At 28.7% G+C, this 18,025-nt stretch overlaps 1 protein-coding gene across 2 annotated transcripts in view; it reads right to left on the bottom strand.

Annotated features, from left to right (window-relative positions):
• LOC129960084 (transcription initiation factor TFIID subunit 1-like) overlaps positions 1–18,025 on the bottom strand; it is a 110,742-nt gene that overhangs the window by 85,906 nt on the left and 6,811 nt on the right. For both annotated transcript variants that reach the window (XM_056073178.1, XM_056073177.1), the window contains exons 2-10: positions 12,390–12,518; positions 12,194–12,311; positions 11,317–11,436; positions 10,323–10,645; positions 6,950–7,141; positions 5,802–5,981; positions 3,816–3,950; positions 2,806–2,893; positions 2,135–2,244 (exon numbers count right to left, since the gene is read on the bottom strand). In XM_056073178.1, coding sequence (XP_055929153.1) covers positions 2,135–2,244; positions 2,806–2,893; positions 3,816–3,950; positions 5,802–5,981; positions 6,950–7,141; positions 10,323–10,645; positions 11,317–11,436; positions 12,194–12,311; positions 12,390–12,497 — 1,374 coding nt within the window. In that variant the 5' untranslated portion in view covers positions 12,498–12,518. The remainder of the gene's footprint in view (positions 1–2,134; positions 2,245–2,805; positions 2,894–3,815; positions 3,951–5,801; positions 5,982–6,949; positions 7,142–10,322; positions 10,646–11,316; positions 11,437–12,193; positions 12,312–12,389; positions 12,519–18,025) is intronic.

Raw genomic sequence — 18,025 nt, 5'->3', positions numbered from 1 at the left:
AACTCAGAAAGAAGTAATCCTTATAGCCAAAATATGACCTTTCCTAAAAATTGACTAACTCAATTAATAGAAAAAACTAGATTTAAGAGGAAAAAACTAGAAATTTTTTGAAAAAATTCCTTCCACAATATGCAATAAAGTTAAAAATGCCCAATAATTGATATCTAATATTAACCCAATTAGAAGGTTTGGAAAATCACATTAAGGAGCAAATTTTAATAGAAAAAAGTCTTGATCTCCAAAGCCTTTTTTTCTGAATCTGAGCATACACATTTAAGGTATTTGTAAAATTTGTCATCACTTAAATAAAATGTTTGTTTTGTTGTTGTTGTTATCGCTTATAGGTAACTTTATACTTGCAATTTATTTAATGCAAAAAAATTATTTTAGCACACAAAATATATTTGCCAGAAAACAAAATATTCATACAATTCAATCAGTCAGCTAACACTGGTGTTTCATTTCCTCTTATATCATGCACATTACTAATGAAGACTATCTCACTAGAATCAATTTTTCAGAACTAAGATATTTAAAATATAATATTATTGTCCTATGGACGGTATATGGGTCAGTGAATTAGCTCATAAATATCAATGAGAACATAAAATTACAACCTTTACAGACATTCATGCTTTTCAACACGTGATCTGCAAGAGAATCCGACCAATTTTTTTTAAGAGTTAAATACTTACAAGCAGGAGATTTTCAATAATATTTAAGAAGCAGTAGACAGCAGTTCAAAGATGCTTAGGGAAGCTGCTTCTGATTAGATGTTCTTAAACTACAGTCCTTCACATCTAATGGAATCTCATAAAAAAAAATATTAGGGACCATAAAATCTGGAAGACGTGTTCTCTCAATCAGATTTTTCAAAACTTGTGAACAACTAAGTCTACTTTCTGAAGTATTTTGAAGACATTCACTAGATTTATATAAAATATTAAAGACAGGATTTTATTTATGTTTCATTTCCTAACATCATTAAATCTCAGATTGGGTAAAACATTTTCGATCAAAAAATATAGAATAAGATAAGATTAAACATCTAATTAGATCACATCTAATCGAATCATACTGAAAAATATTATGGAACACAAAATCTGAGAGACGTATTCATTCAGTTACATTTTTCAAAACTTGCGAGAAATTACAATAATCTTGTAAAACATTTTGAAAATATTTACTAGATTTATATAAAATATTAATTAATTTTTATATCATATAGAAATTTATTAATAATTTTCATTTTCTAGCATTTCTTCATTCCCAAACAGCAAATGGGTAAAATGCATCGAACCAAGAATATGGCCGCAGGAGGATTAAATCTCAAAATGCTATACTAAGTGCCAGAGACTGCAAAAATGCTGGAATCAATTGTTGATGATAAAGCAAGTATTTTGAGAGATAGGAAACAAAAAAAAAGAAGAAGAAGCGGAAACAGCAGTTAATTGTTTATTTATTAATTTATTTTTAAGAAATGTATCTCGAAAATGAATGGACAAATTTGGAGAATGCCCAAAATTACTTTTTTGCATACTTAGAATGGATAGAATTCCCTCTTATCGTATACATCAGTTTTTTTTAAAACTTGCGGACCCCTTGACCTATCATTGTTTCATGTATTTCAACCCAACATCATTACATATAATCTCTAATATGCATACATATCAATGTCCACCATAACATATTTCTTTTCCCTACAACCCTTGTCACATAACCCTGTAGATATGCGTACCTCAGATTAAGAAGCGCTGGTATGCTTTTTATTCATTACAAAGAAATCTCATGCAAGCTACGATTTAAAAATTCTTCTTTAAAAAATCTGATTAAAAAATTCTACAAACAAAATTCATTCAAATAAGTGAAAATAATAGGTTAACTACAAGACAATTTTTAACACTGTAAAATCATATATTTATGTTCAGTAAAGATATACTAATGAATAGTTTTATTAATATGCAGATGACAGCAAAATTTAGTTCAAGATAGCAAGCAAATTTAAATATAATATTGGGTTAAAATACCAACTCATATTTTATTTAAATATCTTACTGTGAACAAATAAATTAACTGTTGAAGTTCCACAACTGTTTTTAAATAAATCATGCCTGTAATTAACAATATAATGTACCTCACTATTCCATATAACATCATCTTCCCAATTTCCATGAATTAGATCTTCATTTTCAACAGGAAAAATTGACCACCATGTTTCATCTTTATCTTCATTGTATTCACATTCTTTTCAAAGTAAATATTAGTAAATAAGATATGTAGTAATAATAGCAAATTAAAACACTATACAATTCAAATATATTATTATAATTACAAAAGTTCTATATAATTATTAAAAATATAAGAACACATAAAAAATACGGCTAAATAATTATACCAGTTACAGAATTTTGTGTTTACACTTCAACCTATTAAAATATAACATAGTAAATCAGAGATCAGGATAAAATGAAATTAAATACTAATAAATTATAGATATCAAATACAAAACAAGCATTACATTATAATTTCAACACAATTTTCCGAAAATAGAAAAGAATAATAACTTGCAGTTATATTTAAGATTCTATCTAATAATTAGGAATTCATTTTATAAATTAAACGAAAATTTCAAAAATAAAATTAATTACACCAAGCATATACTAAATATCTAAAAACATAAAAAAGGCTTATTTCAAATAAAACTGGAAAAACATAGAATGAACATTTCAACAACTTAGATGTTACACTTTTAAAAAAACTACAAAAAAGTTCAAATAATAAGATAAATTTAATAACCTCACTTACCCTGCTCACTAAATGCTGATGCTGTACGGTTATGGCTAGATGGAACCCAACCAGCTGCATTATTTCGATTATTGAGTTTAGCAAGCACCTAAAATTTCAACATTATGATCAATATACAGGGAACAGATAAAAGCCAAATTAACATTGTAATATAATTTTGATATGAATAATTTAAAACAGCCATGAAATTGTAAAATCACAATTTATTAAAAACTAGGTTTTTTTTTTTTTTTTTTTTTTTAACACGGCAAGAATTTTTTCTTACTATTCTACACACGACATTCATTAACAGCATCATGAATTTTTGGATCGTAAGTAACTTTAATGAGAAATAGGATCAAGTTATGCTGTATTTTATATTTATTTAAACAAAATTTCTAGAGAAAGTAAAAGAATGCTACAACATAAAATGTATTTATAGATGTTTATTGTTGTTTTGAGTGATTACAGCAATACTCAAAACCAATATTACATATAATTAAATTTAAAATATTAAAAATTTTCAAAAATATCAAAAGTTTATATCTATGACAACTATTACATGCAAAATACCAAGTTTATATGAGAATTAAATGAACTAACATAAAAAGGAAGGGGGAAAACAGCATAAAATATCCATAACTAAACAATACATTGTGTCCAGTATGAGATGCATGAATGAAAAATTGAGTGTTTCGTGAAATTTTCAAAAAAACTGGCACAAATTATAGCTGATAAATCAGATTTGTTAATAATATATAGTATATATCTTAGACATAATGCGAATTAACCGAAACATTCTCATACAAAATACCTTTGCTTCTCATTCCAAACCTCTTATATTTTAAAGCTCGCTTAGTTTCTTTTCTGACTGTGATTGAATCAGCCAGTTTTAAAATGAAATATAGAATTTGATTTTTTTTTTTTTTAAGTAAAAACAAACATTCACTACAATGAATTGAGAATAGTAGGATATCTTTGTCAAATTGGGGGGAGGGGGGGAGGAAATGAAGTAACAGTAATAAACAAACCTTAGTTTTTACTTCTTCACCATTCCAAATAATATCATCTTCCCAATTATGTTGAGTCACCATAAAGAAGGCATCATCAGGTAACTCATCAAAAACTGCATCACTTTTAGACACTCCTTCTTCTGAATCAGATGACTGGTAAAGTTTTTAAAAAAGTATTATTTTTACATTAACTTCATGCAAAATATTGAATCTTTACAAAATAATCAACTACAATCATAAAGAGCAAAATAAAAACTTTTTGATTATCAAAAACGCCTTGTCTAAGTCTGAAGCTGACATTTAGCAATTAATAGCCAACATTAAATAAATATAAGTTGATCATTTTTTTTTCAATTTGAAGTTATCCATAATTCAAAATAATGAAAAGATAGTAAATAATCAATAGAAATTCTTCAATAAAATAAAATATCAAAAATTCAGAGAAAAATAAAGAATATATTACAAAAATTTATATAATAGATCAGATGCAAAATTAAAACAACTTTAGCTTTTCAATAAGGGAAATCAGGAATGTGATCGTTTTGGGACGGAAGAATTTTGATAACTTTAAATAATTGAAAACAATAATTAATTCGATAAATTCAATTATATTTTAATCATATCAAATAAAATTTATCTCAAAGCAATCTATAATTTATTTGAAAAAAAGAAAAAAAATTCTTTAATTGCTGCTTATCGACAGTTATTCTTGCAGTTTATTTATATATTGTTCGTACACTTGTTTTATAAAATTTGTTGAACGATGCTGCACATTGCCTTTCAAAGTACCAAATGCTCGATTCATTTTAACGTGTGTTGAAATGTTTTTATCCTCGGTCGAATCAATGTCTATTGCTTGTTTTGATCACAATTTCTAAATTCTTCTGAATTTTATAAAGAGGCTGCAAAATTTTTAACTGTATTACAGCATTACGGTTCACACCTTTTTGGTAAACTTTCATACCTATTAAGAATTTCAATTTTGTCTCTAACAGCTTAATAAATTTCTTTATCGATTTTGCTTTCATAGTTTAATTGCAAGCTACAGTGGTTTATGTCTGTTCAACAGATTTCAAGCCACGTCTGGCAGCATAGCTGCCTTTTTAAGTCGATCAAGACGATTTTAGTCCAGATAAAAAAAAAGTGAACCCCAACCTCATGGGAAAAGAAACCAACCCTACTAGATGTTTCTTTATATGTGAAGCAAGAAATTCTATGTATGTCAATCATTAACCCTGGATAAAAATGGAGGACTTTAGGATTAGAACTTTTCGGGTAATAGTGAAATACCGAAAAAAACATTTGTGCTTGCAATTATGTGTAAGATATTAAGCTTTCTAACAGAATGATTTATATGAGTAACGAGGAACGTTTTAAAATAGTGATGATTTATATTGTATGCAATCATAATGGAGGCCTTGTTGCAGAAGAATTCTAACGTCTTTTCTCGTGATTGCAGCATCTTTCTAGAAAACGAATTTACAGAACGATTTAACGTTTGCAAATTACAGGATTTTTAACTCCCCCGAAGAGGACAAGGTTTTTATACAAGTGATGAAGAAATTGACATTTTAGCTTATTTATTGTTCAAACTACCATTATGCTAGTTTACGGACAGTCAGTTCAGAATTCATTCCAAACACGAAAGTGAACAGAATGCTTCAATGTAATTACTGCCATCCTTACAATATATGCGGCCTTCGAGGACAATCATAATCCGATCATGATCAGTGTATATAGATATATGTATATACTTACACAATTGTATATGAGTATTTCTGAATGCATTTCACAAAGAGGGAGAAAACCAGAAACGTCATTCGAATATCATTCAACACACGTTTAGCATTTGGAATATTTAATAACACCGCATTAATTCTATTAAGATAAATATAAACGAACTAAAAAAAAAAAAAATTTCTCAACAACAACAAAAAAATAATTGGTTTAATTCAATAACTTAGAAAAATAATCTTATTAAAAGTTATGTGTTCATAAATATACCTCTTTCAATCGAAATCCATAATCAAATCCTTCGCCACTTTCGGGCACATTCAGCATGTCATACCACAACTGTGAAGGTCCATATCTCCAAGCAGCAAAACCTGGAGATAGCTCATTTGATTTGTAGGATTCATTTTTTGTTCCTAGTCTATTTTTTTCTTCAGGTTTCAACAGTTTCATCTGAAAAAAAAATCATTAAAAAATAGTAAGCACAAGCTGTGCAGTGTATCTCATTTATTTGCTCTTAACAATAATTTTATTTTTTATGCTACTATACATTTGCTTATTTCATTTTTGTTTTTTTATGATTTCATACATGCATTGTACAAAAATTAATTCCAATTTCCAAATAAAATCTCAACTTTTCTAATAAGTTGAAATAAACAAATATTAAGTTTTTCTACAAAAAAAATTTTAGGGAGGCGCACATGGAGTAGATTTAGTTTTTTTCTTTTTTTTTTTTCCTTCACCCCCCACCCCCCATTCTCTGCTTTATGCCTCTACCTAATTTTTCAAGATTTTTATACTTTAATCTGATCAAGATTTATATTGAAAGAATTTTTTTTAATTAGAAAAGAAAAATATATAATAAACTTTAATAATGATATTTACATAACGAGTTGACTATGAAGTTACAAAACGAGATGTATCATTTTTTTTGTATAAAATTGTGATGTGACAAATCCTTTGTAAATATATATATATATATATATATATATATATATATATATATATACACGAGGCAAAACATGAAGATGAAAAATTCTAAAACTGAAACATTTAACATATTTTAAATTTTGAAGCCTTAATTTTCATCGGATGGTCATTGCAGCATTTTTTGCAAATGTGCATTGGCTTGCCGAAGTGATTCCTGCAAGAGAAATTAGACACATTTTATTTTAGGGATGTTCCTTTTAGGGTAGAAAATGATGAGGGTATCGGAGGGGAGGGGTCAGTCAGAAGTTCAGAGTCAGACAGAACTCATTAGTGTACTCTGCACACCAACCCCTCCAAATACGGGTTAAAACAATTTCATAGCATAAATCAATAACAGCAAAATTATGCCAACGACATTCTTGTATCACATTCCAAGTTGCAACTATTTACAGCTATGTAAATTAGAAATGAAAAAAAATAATAATAATTACTTCGTCATCAGATTCACATTCCTCAGGAGGAGGAGGCGATGATGAGATATTTAGAGTCAAACCTTTTGCAAATTTATGAACATTTGAAGATTCTTCAACAGTTTTCTTCTTTTTCTTTTTCTTAACACCTCTCCAAATTTGAGGTAAACTGGTTGGTTTTCCCGGTCCAAAAAGACGTGAAAATCTTAAAACCTAAATTTGCAAAAATAAAGAAATATATTTTTGGACTATCAAGATAAAATAAAACATAACAGAAGGGAACAATCATCATTGTTATAATTGTAATTAATAAGTTTACCTCTTAAATTCATCAAAAGAAAATTATATCTAACCTCTAAATGATTTTTTGCAACTCATTAATTGACAAAAACTAAACACAGGGTTGCCACTCAAAACGTGAAAAAAATCCCTTGTTTTCCCTGAATATATATTCAAGATAGGAGGAAATGCGAGAATACAGCTCATGTGCTAGTTATAATGGAATGATTTAAGGAGTGGAAAAGGCAAGAAAAGGAAGAAACAATTTAACATTAGTAAAAAAATAGCATATTAAAAGATGGTTTATACTTAAAGACAGAGAAAAAAAAACAATTTCACTTTATTATCTAGAATTTAACAAGACAACATTTATATATTAGGGGGGGGGGGTATATTATCTCTTGTGCTCTTTAATTGTAAGTAACACAAAATTAAAGACTCGGGTGAAATAAAACAAAATATTTTTGTTATGATACAAATCATTTAATGATTACTAAAACAAAAATCATTAAAAAGCAAGACTACTTTTGTATTTATTCATTTTTGCCAATTCAAGTATTTGGGCATCAATTTCTGCAACTTCTGCAGATTCACCATCAGTTTCGTGGAGCTAATGGACCTAATACATAACAAAAAAGGTACGGCATTTTTATACGGCCTAATGTACAATTTCTTAGCTATTTCATTTTCAGTGAACATACGTGAAAATATTTCCTTTATATCATTGAATGCATTAAAGGGCGAATGTGACGCTTAAATGCCCATCAAAATTCAGTTTTAAATTAATGTTCTTGAACTAAAAAGTTCAAATCGGTTTATTTTCGGACATTAAATTTGACGTTTTCGGATTTGACATGGCATCTTTTCCTGTATTCCTTTTAGATACTAAGACCAACATCAATGACGACTCTTTTGAACTTGCACACAATCTTATGGTTTTACTCTTTTGTCCCGATTAGTAAGTGCCTGTTTTCCGATATGACTTAGGCCTATTATCTTCTTACAAAGCGAGCAATACGCGATAAACGGATTGAGGAAATTCTCGAACCCATTCGGCAAATTCAGGATTGATTTTTTTTAGCCATTCAATTCGTATCAAATATGGATTTTGAGCAGCTCATTGTTTTAAACAAAATTCTCTAATGTACTTTTGAATAAGCTCACAATTTCTCAAATAATAAACAAACCATTCCATAAAATCAAATGTGATAGACTTAACACCACCGCGCTATTTCCGCAGATTGAATGCTGCAATCTTGCCAGAGAAATATTTTTTTTTTTTTTCACGCAGTTATAGAAGTCGCACGCATGCTCATTAATAGCAAATCGGAAAAAAAATAACTAAGGAACTTAAACTATTTTCCCTGTTTTTATGGAAAACTTTTAAATTTCCTGTGTTTTTCCGGTTCTCCTCATTTCAAGATCACTTATTTTCCAAAATCAAAACTTGCCTGAAAAAACAAGATCTCAAAGTTGTCAGTTTTGCCTAGGACGGCTACAAGAAATACATGACTCATAGAAATATTATTGAGGTGGCAAAAGTTATGGGATAGCAATATGCAAATATACAGGCTGCAGAAGTATCGCATACAAAATGTTTAAATACGCAGTGCATCGGCGAGGCTTTCATTTGTATTCAAGTGATTCATCTAAAAAAGTTTCTGACATGATTATGAAGCACGACGCGAATTAACAGATTTGAAAGCGGAATTGTAGTTAAAGCTAGACGCATGGGGTATTCCATTTCGAAAATCGTTAAAAAATCAACATTCCGATATCCAGTGTCAAGAGTGTGCCGAGAATGCCAAATTTCAGGCATAACTTCCCACAATGGACAACGCAGTAGCCGACTGCCTGCACTTAATGACCGAGAACAGCGACATGTGCGTAGAATTGTCAATGTTAACAGGCAAGCAACATTTGGTGAAATAACTGCAGAAATCAATGTGGGATGTACGAAGGACATGTCTTTTAAGACAATGCGGCACAATTTGGCTTTAATGGACAATGACAACAGAAGACCAACACAAATGCCTTTATTAACAATATGACATTGCCTGCAGGGCCTCTCCTAGGCTCGTGACCATGTCGATTGGACCCTAGACGACTTGAAAACCGTGGTTTGTCCAGATGAGTCAATTGGTAAGAGCTGATGGTAGGGTTCGAATGCGGTGCAGGCCTCACGAAACCATGGACCAAAGTTATCAACAAGGCACTATGAAAACTGGTGGTGGCTCCATTATGATGTAGGCTGTTTTTACATGTAATGGAACTGGGTCCTCTGGTGCAACTGAACCGATCATTGACTGGAAATGGTTAGGCTCAGCTACTTGAAGATCACTTGTAACCATTCATGGATTTCATGTACCCAAACAAATATGGATTTTTTATGGATGATAAAGCGCATTTCTACCGGGCCATAGCTGATCGCGATTCATTTGAAGTACATTCTGGACAATTCCAGCGAACGATTTAGCCACCTAGATCCCCTGACATGAATCCCGTCGAAATTTATGGGACATAATTGAAAGGTCAGTTCATACACAAAATCCTGCATCAGCAACACTCTCGCAATTATGGGTGTATATAGAGAAGCATGACTCAATATTTCTGCAGGGAAATTCCAACGACTTATTGAATCCATGCCACGTTGAGTAGCTGCAATTCGCCGGTCAAAAGGAAGTTTGCATGTTATTAGAAAGTATTCCATGACTTCCATGAAAGTATTCCATCTCAATATAATATGACTGAATCAATTAGTTAGCAGTGACTGTCTTCGTAGTCGACATGTTAACACGGATACATTTTTCTTCTCTTTTCAAAGTCTTTAGCAAATGCAAATGCTTTATTATGTAATGTATGTATGTATTGTAACAAATTGATAATGATTTTTACATGAATTTTGCATAAGTGGGACCCAATGGTTTTTTTTCTTGGGGAGGGGGAGGGGTTTATAAAACTATTCTCAATTTTAAGCTACAATCATTAGAAATATTTAAACTTAATATACAAGTATGGCCAATTTTCAAGCTGAAGCTGAAAACAAATAATTGGTCCTTGCAAGCTTTAAATGAAAACAAATTTATTTTCAATTATATAACAAATATAAACATACTTGTCCATGTCTGAATTCAGGAAACAATTTCGTGACATCCATATTCTTATATTTTGATGGAAGCATTGCAGCAAGAGGAGTATCGAGTTTCTTTTCAGCAGTTTCCACTCTAGAAGTCTTAGGGAAAGTAGAATTACTACTTTCTTGCTCTTTAATGTTAGCTTCAGACTTGATATGCATACCAACAGAAACATTTGAATCAATATAGTTGTCATTACTATCTTTCGGAGGTGGTAAAGCTGGAGGTGGCATCAAATCGGAGTCACTTGGCTTTATATCAACATCATTTTCATCGAAATCTTCGTCATTCTCATTTCTTTCTTCTAAACAAACCAAAGAATATTAAAAGCGAAATTATCAAATTATGTGAAATTTTTATAATAGCAACAAAAAATACTGAATACTTCATCACTGCTTTGAATACAACATCAATTAGTCGGAGATACATTTTTATTTTTTGAAGTAAAATAAAAGGCAGTTTCAATCAAAATTTTGCACAGTTATTAATTTAATGAGCACTGAGTTTCTTTATATATAGTCACAACGAAAAAAAAATGAATAATATAGATTAATCAATAATTAATTGATAACTTCAATCAATTAATCATTCAATCAATTAATTATTCAATCAATTAATTGATTGATTAATTAATTAATTTCCCTTGATAATATCAAGGGAATGTCAGGCATTATTAAGGAAATTTTAATTTTAACAAAATACAGATTCTTTAAGGCCTCTTAAATGCCATATGATTTAAACTTCATTAATCGAAAAAACTAGTCATTTTCTTTGCTAGACAAAGCGAATTGCTATTAACCTTAAAAGATAAGAAAACAAGCTAATTAACAATAATGAACGGAGATTAAAGCAAATGGAATATATTTGTACAAAAACAAATCTTTTAAATGCAGAGTATTCTATTAGTATCGCAAATTATCATAACATATTCAGATTTTAAAAAACGAATTATTTTTTTTATAAAAATGCTATTACCTTTTATTTTAATTGACACTGAAGGCGTTGATGCTTTATCCACATCCATTTCATCAATTTCATCTGCAAGCTCTGTAATGTCTGAATAGTCTACAGCCGATGGAGATTTCACAGTACACTCTAAATGTCAAATTTATAAAATGCATTGTTTCATTGCATGTCATACAATATCACTTGTATAAAAAAAAAATTCCGGTGAAAGAAACAATTTTTTTTTTTTTTTTTTTGAAAAATTTATTTAAAAGTACTTTAAACTAACTAAACAGAATTATTATGATGATATTGAATTATTGTAAATAACTTGTAAAAGTGTTTTTTTTTTTTTTTTTTTTTTTTATGTAGACGAAAACAGCACAATGTTCAAAAACCCGAAACAGATTCTGACAAGAAATTTTTATTTCATTTTTACATAGACATGCATGATGAAAAATAATAAAAATCAGAAAAGCATCTTTTCTTTCACTCAATTCAATAGATAGAACATATGATGTAACTATATAAATTGTTACAAAGCCTTTTTTTTTTTTTTTTTTTTTTTTTGAATGATGAAAACGACAATTTCAAATCCTTTATGCATTACAAATACAGGCCCTTTGCAATAAAGATTAATATAAAAATCTTCTAAACTTGAAGAGATGTTTTGACAGACCTGCAATTGTCCCTTAAGAGTAGTTGTCAATATTTTTATTAAAAACATAAGTACTTCCTAAAAAACATGGGTATAAAATGTTTATGCACATATTCAATTTCATTTACATAAATTTACGCATATCAATGCAGTTTCTTTTACGCTACATCTGAATAAATTAAATTCATTTACTAGAACAATAATGATACAAAAAAATATAATTTCATTTAACTATATTTTTATGCTTACCCTCATGATCATTGTAATCTTTTTGATCCAAATCAGAAGAATCAACATCATCAGTTATTTCCTTCAATTGCGTTCCAATTCCAAGTTGCCTTAATTGGTCCAGATGGCGTATGCTTTCCTAAAAGCAATTATTTTATTATTATGTATACAACTTACATTCAATAAAAAGTATTATTAGTATATTTAAGATTCTTACTGGATCCAGGAAATCATTTTCTAACTGGCCATCATCATCAATGTTACCAAACAATAAATGAGTTAAAGAAATAACTCTTTCATTGTCTCCATCTTCATCACTGTCCATAATGTAAGAGTTATGTTTCTTCTGAAAAAAAAAATTCTTAGATATCCGTAATTATTCTTAGATATCTGCATTCTATATTCTTAGATATCTGTAATCTGTCCCTATATAAAAGAAATTTATTAGCTGTAAAAAGGTGACAGAAATTACATATGAGTTAAAAACTTCAAAACCTACCACTCAACATCTTCGAATAAAATATAAAAGTACTCCTTCAAGGCATGTTATCTCACATCCCTTTAATGTGGAATGCATCCACTGCTCCCACGAATAAAATAGATCAATACTTAAATATATTTAATATTAATGCAGAAACTTAGAACATATTTTAATCTTATCTTCACTTTAACAAAATAATATTTATTCTATGGTTCCGATCATTAAACTAGTTTACTTCGCTATATATTTTCAATAACATTGTTATCTTTCAATAAATTTGAACATTAGCATCTAAAAAGTGTAGAAATTTTTCACACATATTTTACTGGGGTGGGGGGCATCATGAGCATTTTAAGGCAAATAAAGGAAAATTCAGGGACTAAAGATTGACATATTTTAGACATAAAAATGCAAATGATGAATCTTAAATAAAATATTTTCACTATTAAAGTTTAAATGCGTCATTATCTGTTTGCTCATTATTTTTAGATGCTTAAATGAAAAGCTTTAAGGACACCTCACCATGTAGAGCTAATAAGTCAAAACAAAGCCCAAAGCTACATTCAAGATCACAATGAAGCACTCTTACCCTTAGTTCACCGCACGACAACTATTAGATGCTAATTTCACAAAAACCACTATTACTATCATTTCACTTGCTACTTTTGACCAGTGCTAATCAGAATGAAGAGAAAAATGCAAGATACAAATCAACAAACCTTTATATATATTTAAATAAAGAAACTAAAGGAAATTGTGCCATTAAAGTATTTTAAGTTTTTACAGTTGCTCTGTTAAAACATCGATCCCTAACACTATCTGATTCTGCTTTGCACTGAAAATCGAACTTTCTTTGTTTTTTCAATTAGTTTGTTCGCAGACTTCTGAAGAGTAGAAATCGTCTCAAACTTTCGCTTTTACCTATTTTAAATCATTCAGATCATGTGTAATGAGTTTCCACTCCTTAATTTTTTTCATCATTTTGAGACTGTGTCCTTTACTTGTCCATGTTTTAGAAATGTTTATAGCGGGCATTTCCTGCATATATTCTAAGTTCTTTTGTGATTTGGAAATTTTCAATTTTATCTTTTAAAATTTATCTAAAAGCAAACATTTAGTAACCTATATTTCTTCTTCAGAGTTTCCAACTCAATATTTTTATTTAAGAGAAATCACCCTTACATTATGAATTGGATAATATCAGAACTTACCTCCCACAATTTCTGATAAAGTTTTTGTCTGTTTAAATATTTTTACAAACTTATCAATTCGATTTTTAAAAATCTTCAAACTACAAATTTTACTGAATTGCAATCCACATTATTCAAAGAGTTGTTAAATTCAATTAAAATAGATTCGCATCTTTTTTCTTTTAGTCGCTTGCAATTCACAAGAGCAAAAAGAATGGCCTTAATATTGTTATAATAGGAAAGGACTTCTTGGATCTAAATAAATCATACACTTGACAAATATATACAGTAGTGCCAAAATTGTGCGTTTTGGCAAAAGTGCACTTTTGAGATCTGATAGCACATAACAGTAGTTTAATTAAAAGAAATACCATGTAGGTATATATCATCTTCAAGATAATTTAACCAATAATTTAATTAAATAATTTTTATAACAGATATTTGTATTGAAACAGCAGTTATAAAGAAAAAAGAAACAGAAACAATGACATATATAAAAATTCTCACTTATGGCAGTTATTATTAGTTGGGTAATCATAAGCATCAATTAGGCCTTGGAACATTGTCCCATGGAGTTCATCAATGCTTTTGGATCCTCGGCCATTACTAACGCGATTATCATAACCGAATTATTGTTTCAATTATTTGGATTTTAATGCTGAGGTGCTTCTCTTTAACACGTTTCTTTAGTTTGTTCTACAGATTTTCGATGTGGACTTAACAGGGCCAATGAAATATGATTGCCTCAAAACCAGTTTTTACATACAGTGGCAATATGACATGCAACTGAATCCAGTCCTGTTCAAATATAAGTTCTTACTTTTTCTGGGAAAATATCACATGCGAAATGCAATAATACAGGAATATTATCTAATTTCATCTAAATATTTTTAGACATTTATATTCCCTTGATCCCACAAATTCTTCCACGCCTTTTTGTAATTTTGAAACAACCACAGATCAAAATTTGAGGGAATAATTGGAGTTCTTCAGAACTATTATAAATTGATTTTGCAGCAAAGTAATACTTAAAAAATGACAGTCAAATTTTAAATTTTCATTCATATAAGCTGTTCCAATCGAAAAGAAATTTGTAAATATAGAAATTTGGATACCGATGTTAAAAATAAATTTTTGTCATAAGTCTGAACAAAGTACATTCTGAAAACCTGCTACTGAGCTTAGAAATCATTTTGATGAATCGACACCAAATGTTGTTAAGTAATATAAATTTCAGCCCCTTATTATTTTATCAAAAAATTTCGTAAAGAATGTAGCCATCAGAAATAGCAATTAATGCAAGGTACATTCTTCTTCCGATAAACGTGTAAGAGGTGATTGGTCCAGTAATGAAAATAAACTAATTTATAAATCAAACATTAGTTTACCTTCGATAATGTATTCTTTCATTTCAAACTAAATTTAATTTAGTTTTAATTATTTTTGCAGTGAATTCTATATAATTCAATTTCTCTGCTTGTTCCTATGTCCTCCTCGGCATATTGCAAAACTTGTATCAATTCAGAAAATTAAAAACATTTGCCTTCAAAGAATTAGATATTCATTTTTGAGATGCGATATTATTAATGAATTCGCTTTTTAAAAAGAATTTATGACATACAAGAATAGTTCCTACATATCACATTCTGACTCTTTTAATCCTGTTATTCGTATTTTCTCGTGCAATTTAGTAATTGTTTAAATAATATATTATAATAAGTCATTGTTCACTAGATAAACGTTATAATTCCTTTTATTAAAGAACTGCATATAACACACTTCTGCATCTTCGAATAGTTAGTTTTTTACACTAAGAACTATTCTTTAAAAATATTTTTAAAAAACTCTTGGATACTTTTCAATTTTAGTTTGGTAAATATTCTTAAAATAACAGTATGCATATACTAATCAACCCAACGGTATCCTACACCCAAAATTTAAGATTCTATTATAAAAACTACACTTAGTGGATGCTTTTTACTTTCCATAATATCTAAAATAGACGTGCATTGTAAATAATAGAGATCAAAGAAGTTTATAATTTGTCTATATTGTATTTACAGTACACGTTCTAGTACAAATACAATGTATAGTAGCACGTTGCATTGTAGCACAATTACGTTTACAGTACGTATTTGCCTACATTATTTACAGTGCCGTTTAATAATCTAGTTTTTACGATAAGAATAGGTTATATTAAATTAAACTTACCGATTTTGATTTGTTTTATTCCTTACTATCTTATACAATTGACAATACTCGGTATGACTATATTTTTACGCCTTTTCTATATCTATTAATAATATAGGGGAATATTTTTCTATATGACAGTTGGCGCGCTACAGCATTTAACAAAATGTCATACGACAAATGTAATCCTAAAATAAAAATTATCTGGTGCTTAAAATCATTCGGAGAGAAAGAGAGAGAATCTAATAAAAATATTTTAGAAAATCTAAAACATTTACTGAATTTTTATAGCTTCAGAGTAAAGTAAAATTCTTGATTTAAAAAATTATCTGAAATATAATGATCTCACTGAACAGAAGAATGATTTAGAGACTTGATGAAATAACGAAGTTAGAACTGAATTTCAGCAATGAAAACTCCTGCTCCAAATCATATTTAAAAATTTGTTAACATTACGGGGAAATTGCACGATTTATGTTACATTATTGAAAAAACAGTCTTTGGAATTTTAAGGTTAATGTAAAATTATATTTGTGATATAATATTTTCAGAAGTTATAATTAAAAACATCAGAATTTCCCTTGCTTTTTAATTAGTTAAAATTCTATTTAAAGTTTGGAAAAAATTGCTTCCGGGTGCACACCCTTATTCACTAAATTGTATTTGCATCAAATTTGGTAAATTTAAGTCAAATACTCTCTCCTTTAATGCGTTAATTTACGAATCGCTTTCTACGCCGTAGTTACATAAGAATGTATAATACATACATCATAAAACTTAGATGCTATCTTTGCTTTAAACACACACACACACGCAAACTATTTTATTATTTTCATTCATATGGTAGCAAATATTAAAATGAGGCGAAAGGAAGTTAATCCCTTTTTTTATGTTTTATTAACTATCTGGGGTTTATTACTATTATTTAAAGAAGAGTCACGGTCCTAGAGGAAAATTTGCCTATTTTTGATGGTTAGATAACAGAATCACACTCAATTTTGCGACAACAAAAGCACCAATTCTTATTTAGTATTTATCAATATTTGTTTTATGTATCAATACTTTCCAAGGTTAATTTGTTAAAAAACTAAAATATTTCAATCTGCTTTCACTGTAATTGGCACAATACATAAGCATAAAAGGAATTTCACCTTTTTAAAATATCGTAAGATTATAAATTCATGTATTATTTTTTCAATTAAAAATTATTTAAATTATTAAATTTTATGTACATTTGATTACAATTATTTATTATTAAATTATTTATCAAATTAATTATATATTTTATAAAATTCAATGTACATCTGAAAACAAATAATTTAAAACAATAATTTGATTCATGAACTCAAAATTGATTAATATGCATTTTTCTAAACATGCACAAAACTTTCTCTACATACCAAGTAATAAACGAAAACATGTGGTGTACAGTTAAATTAAAATAAAAAAAAAATTTAAGTCTAACTATCTATATTTCTTGATAAAGATTTTGGGAGGGTTTTTCCCACTATGAATTAAAAAAATAATTATAAAATTATGTTGTGTATACAAAAATACTGTTTAATTTGAAATTTCAAATATTCAATTTTACATCTCTAACTTTAAATATATATTACTTACAGAGAAGACAGGAATTCCTACAGAATTATGAATAACTTTTCAAACTGGAATTTTTAGTTTCAATGTAAATAATGCTAATTTGTTTTAATGCAATATTTTGTAAACTAATGCATTAATATTCTATCTCTATGGCACCCCAAAAAGTTGGCACCCAAGATATCTATATCCCATTGCTCAAATATTCAATATTGTATTAATGCAAAGGAGACTGCTTTCCAATAAAATACATGAAGTACAGAATATCCTGCCCACATATCATCAATAATCACCAAAAGAATGCAGGTAACTAAAATCGTGCTAATCAAGTGCTATACACTCACAGCCAGCACAAAAAATACTTTCCATTGTGAATGAAAAGTCTCAAAGAGCAAT

This window comes from Argiope bruennichi, chromosome X2, assembly GCF_947563725.1.
Source record: "Argiope bruennichi chromosome X2, qqArgBrue1.1, whole genome shotgun sequence".
Taxonomy (NCBI): Eukaryota; Metazoa; Arthropoda; class Arachnida; order Araneae; family Araneidae; genus Argiope; species Argiope bruennichi.
This window is presented reverse-complemented; position numbering and strand designations above follow the sequence as displayed.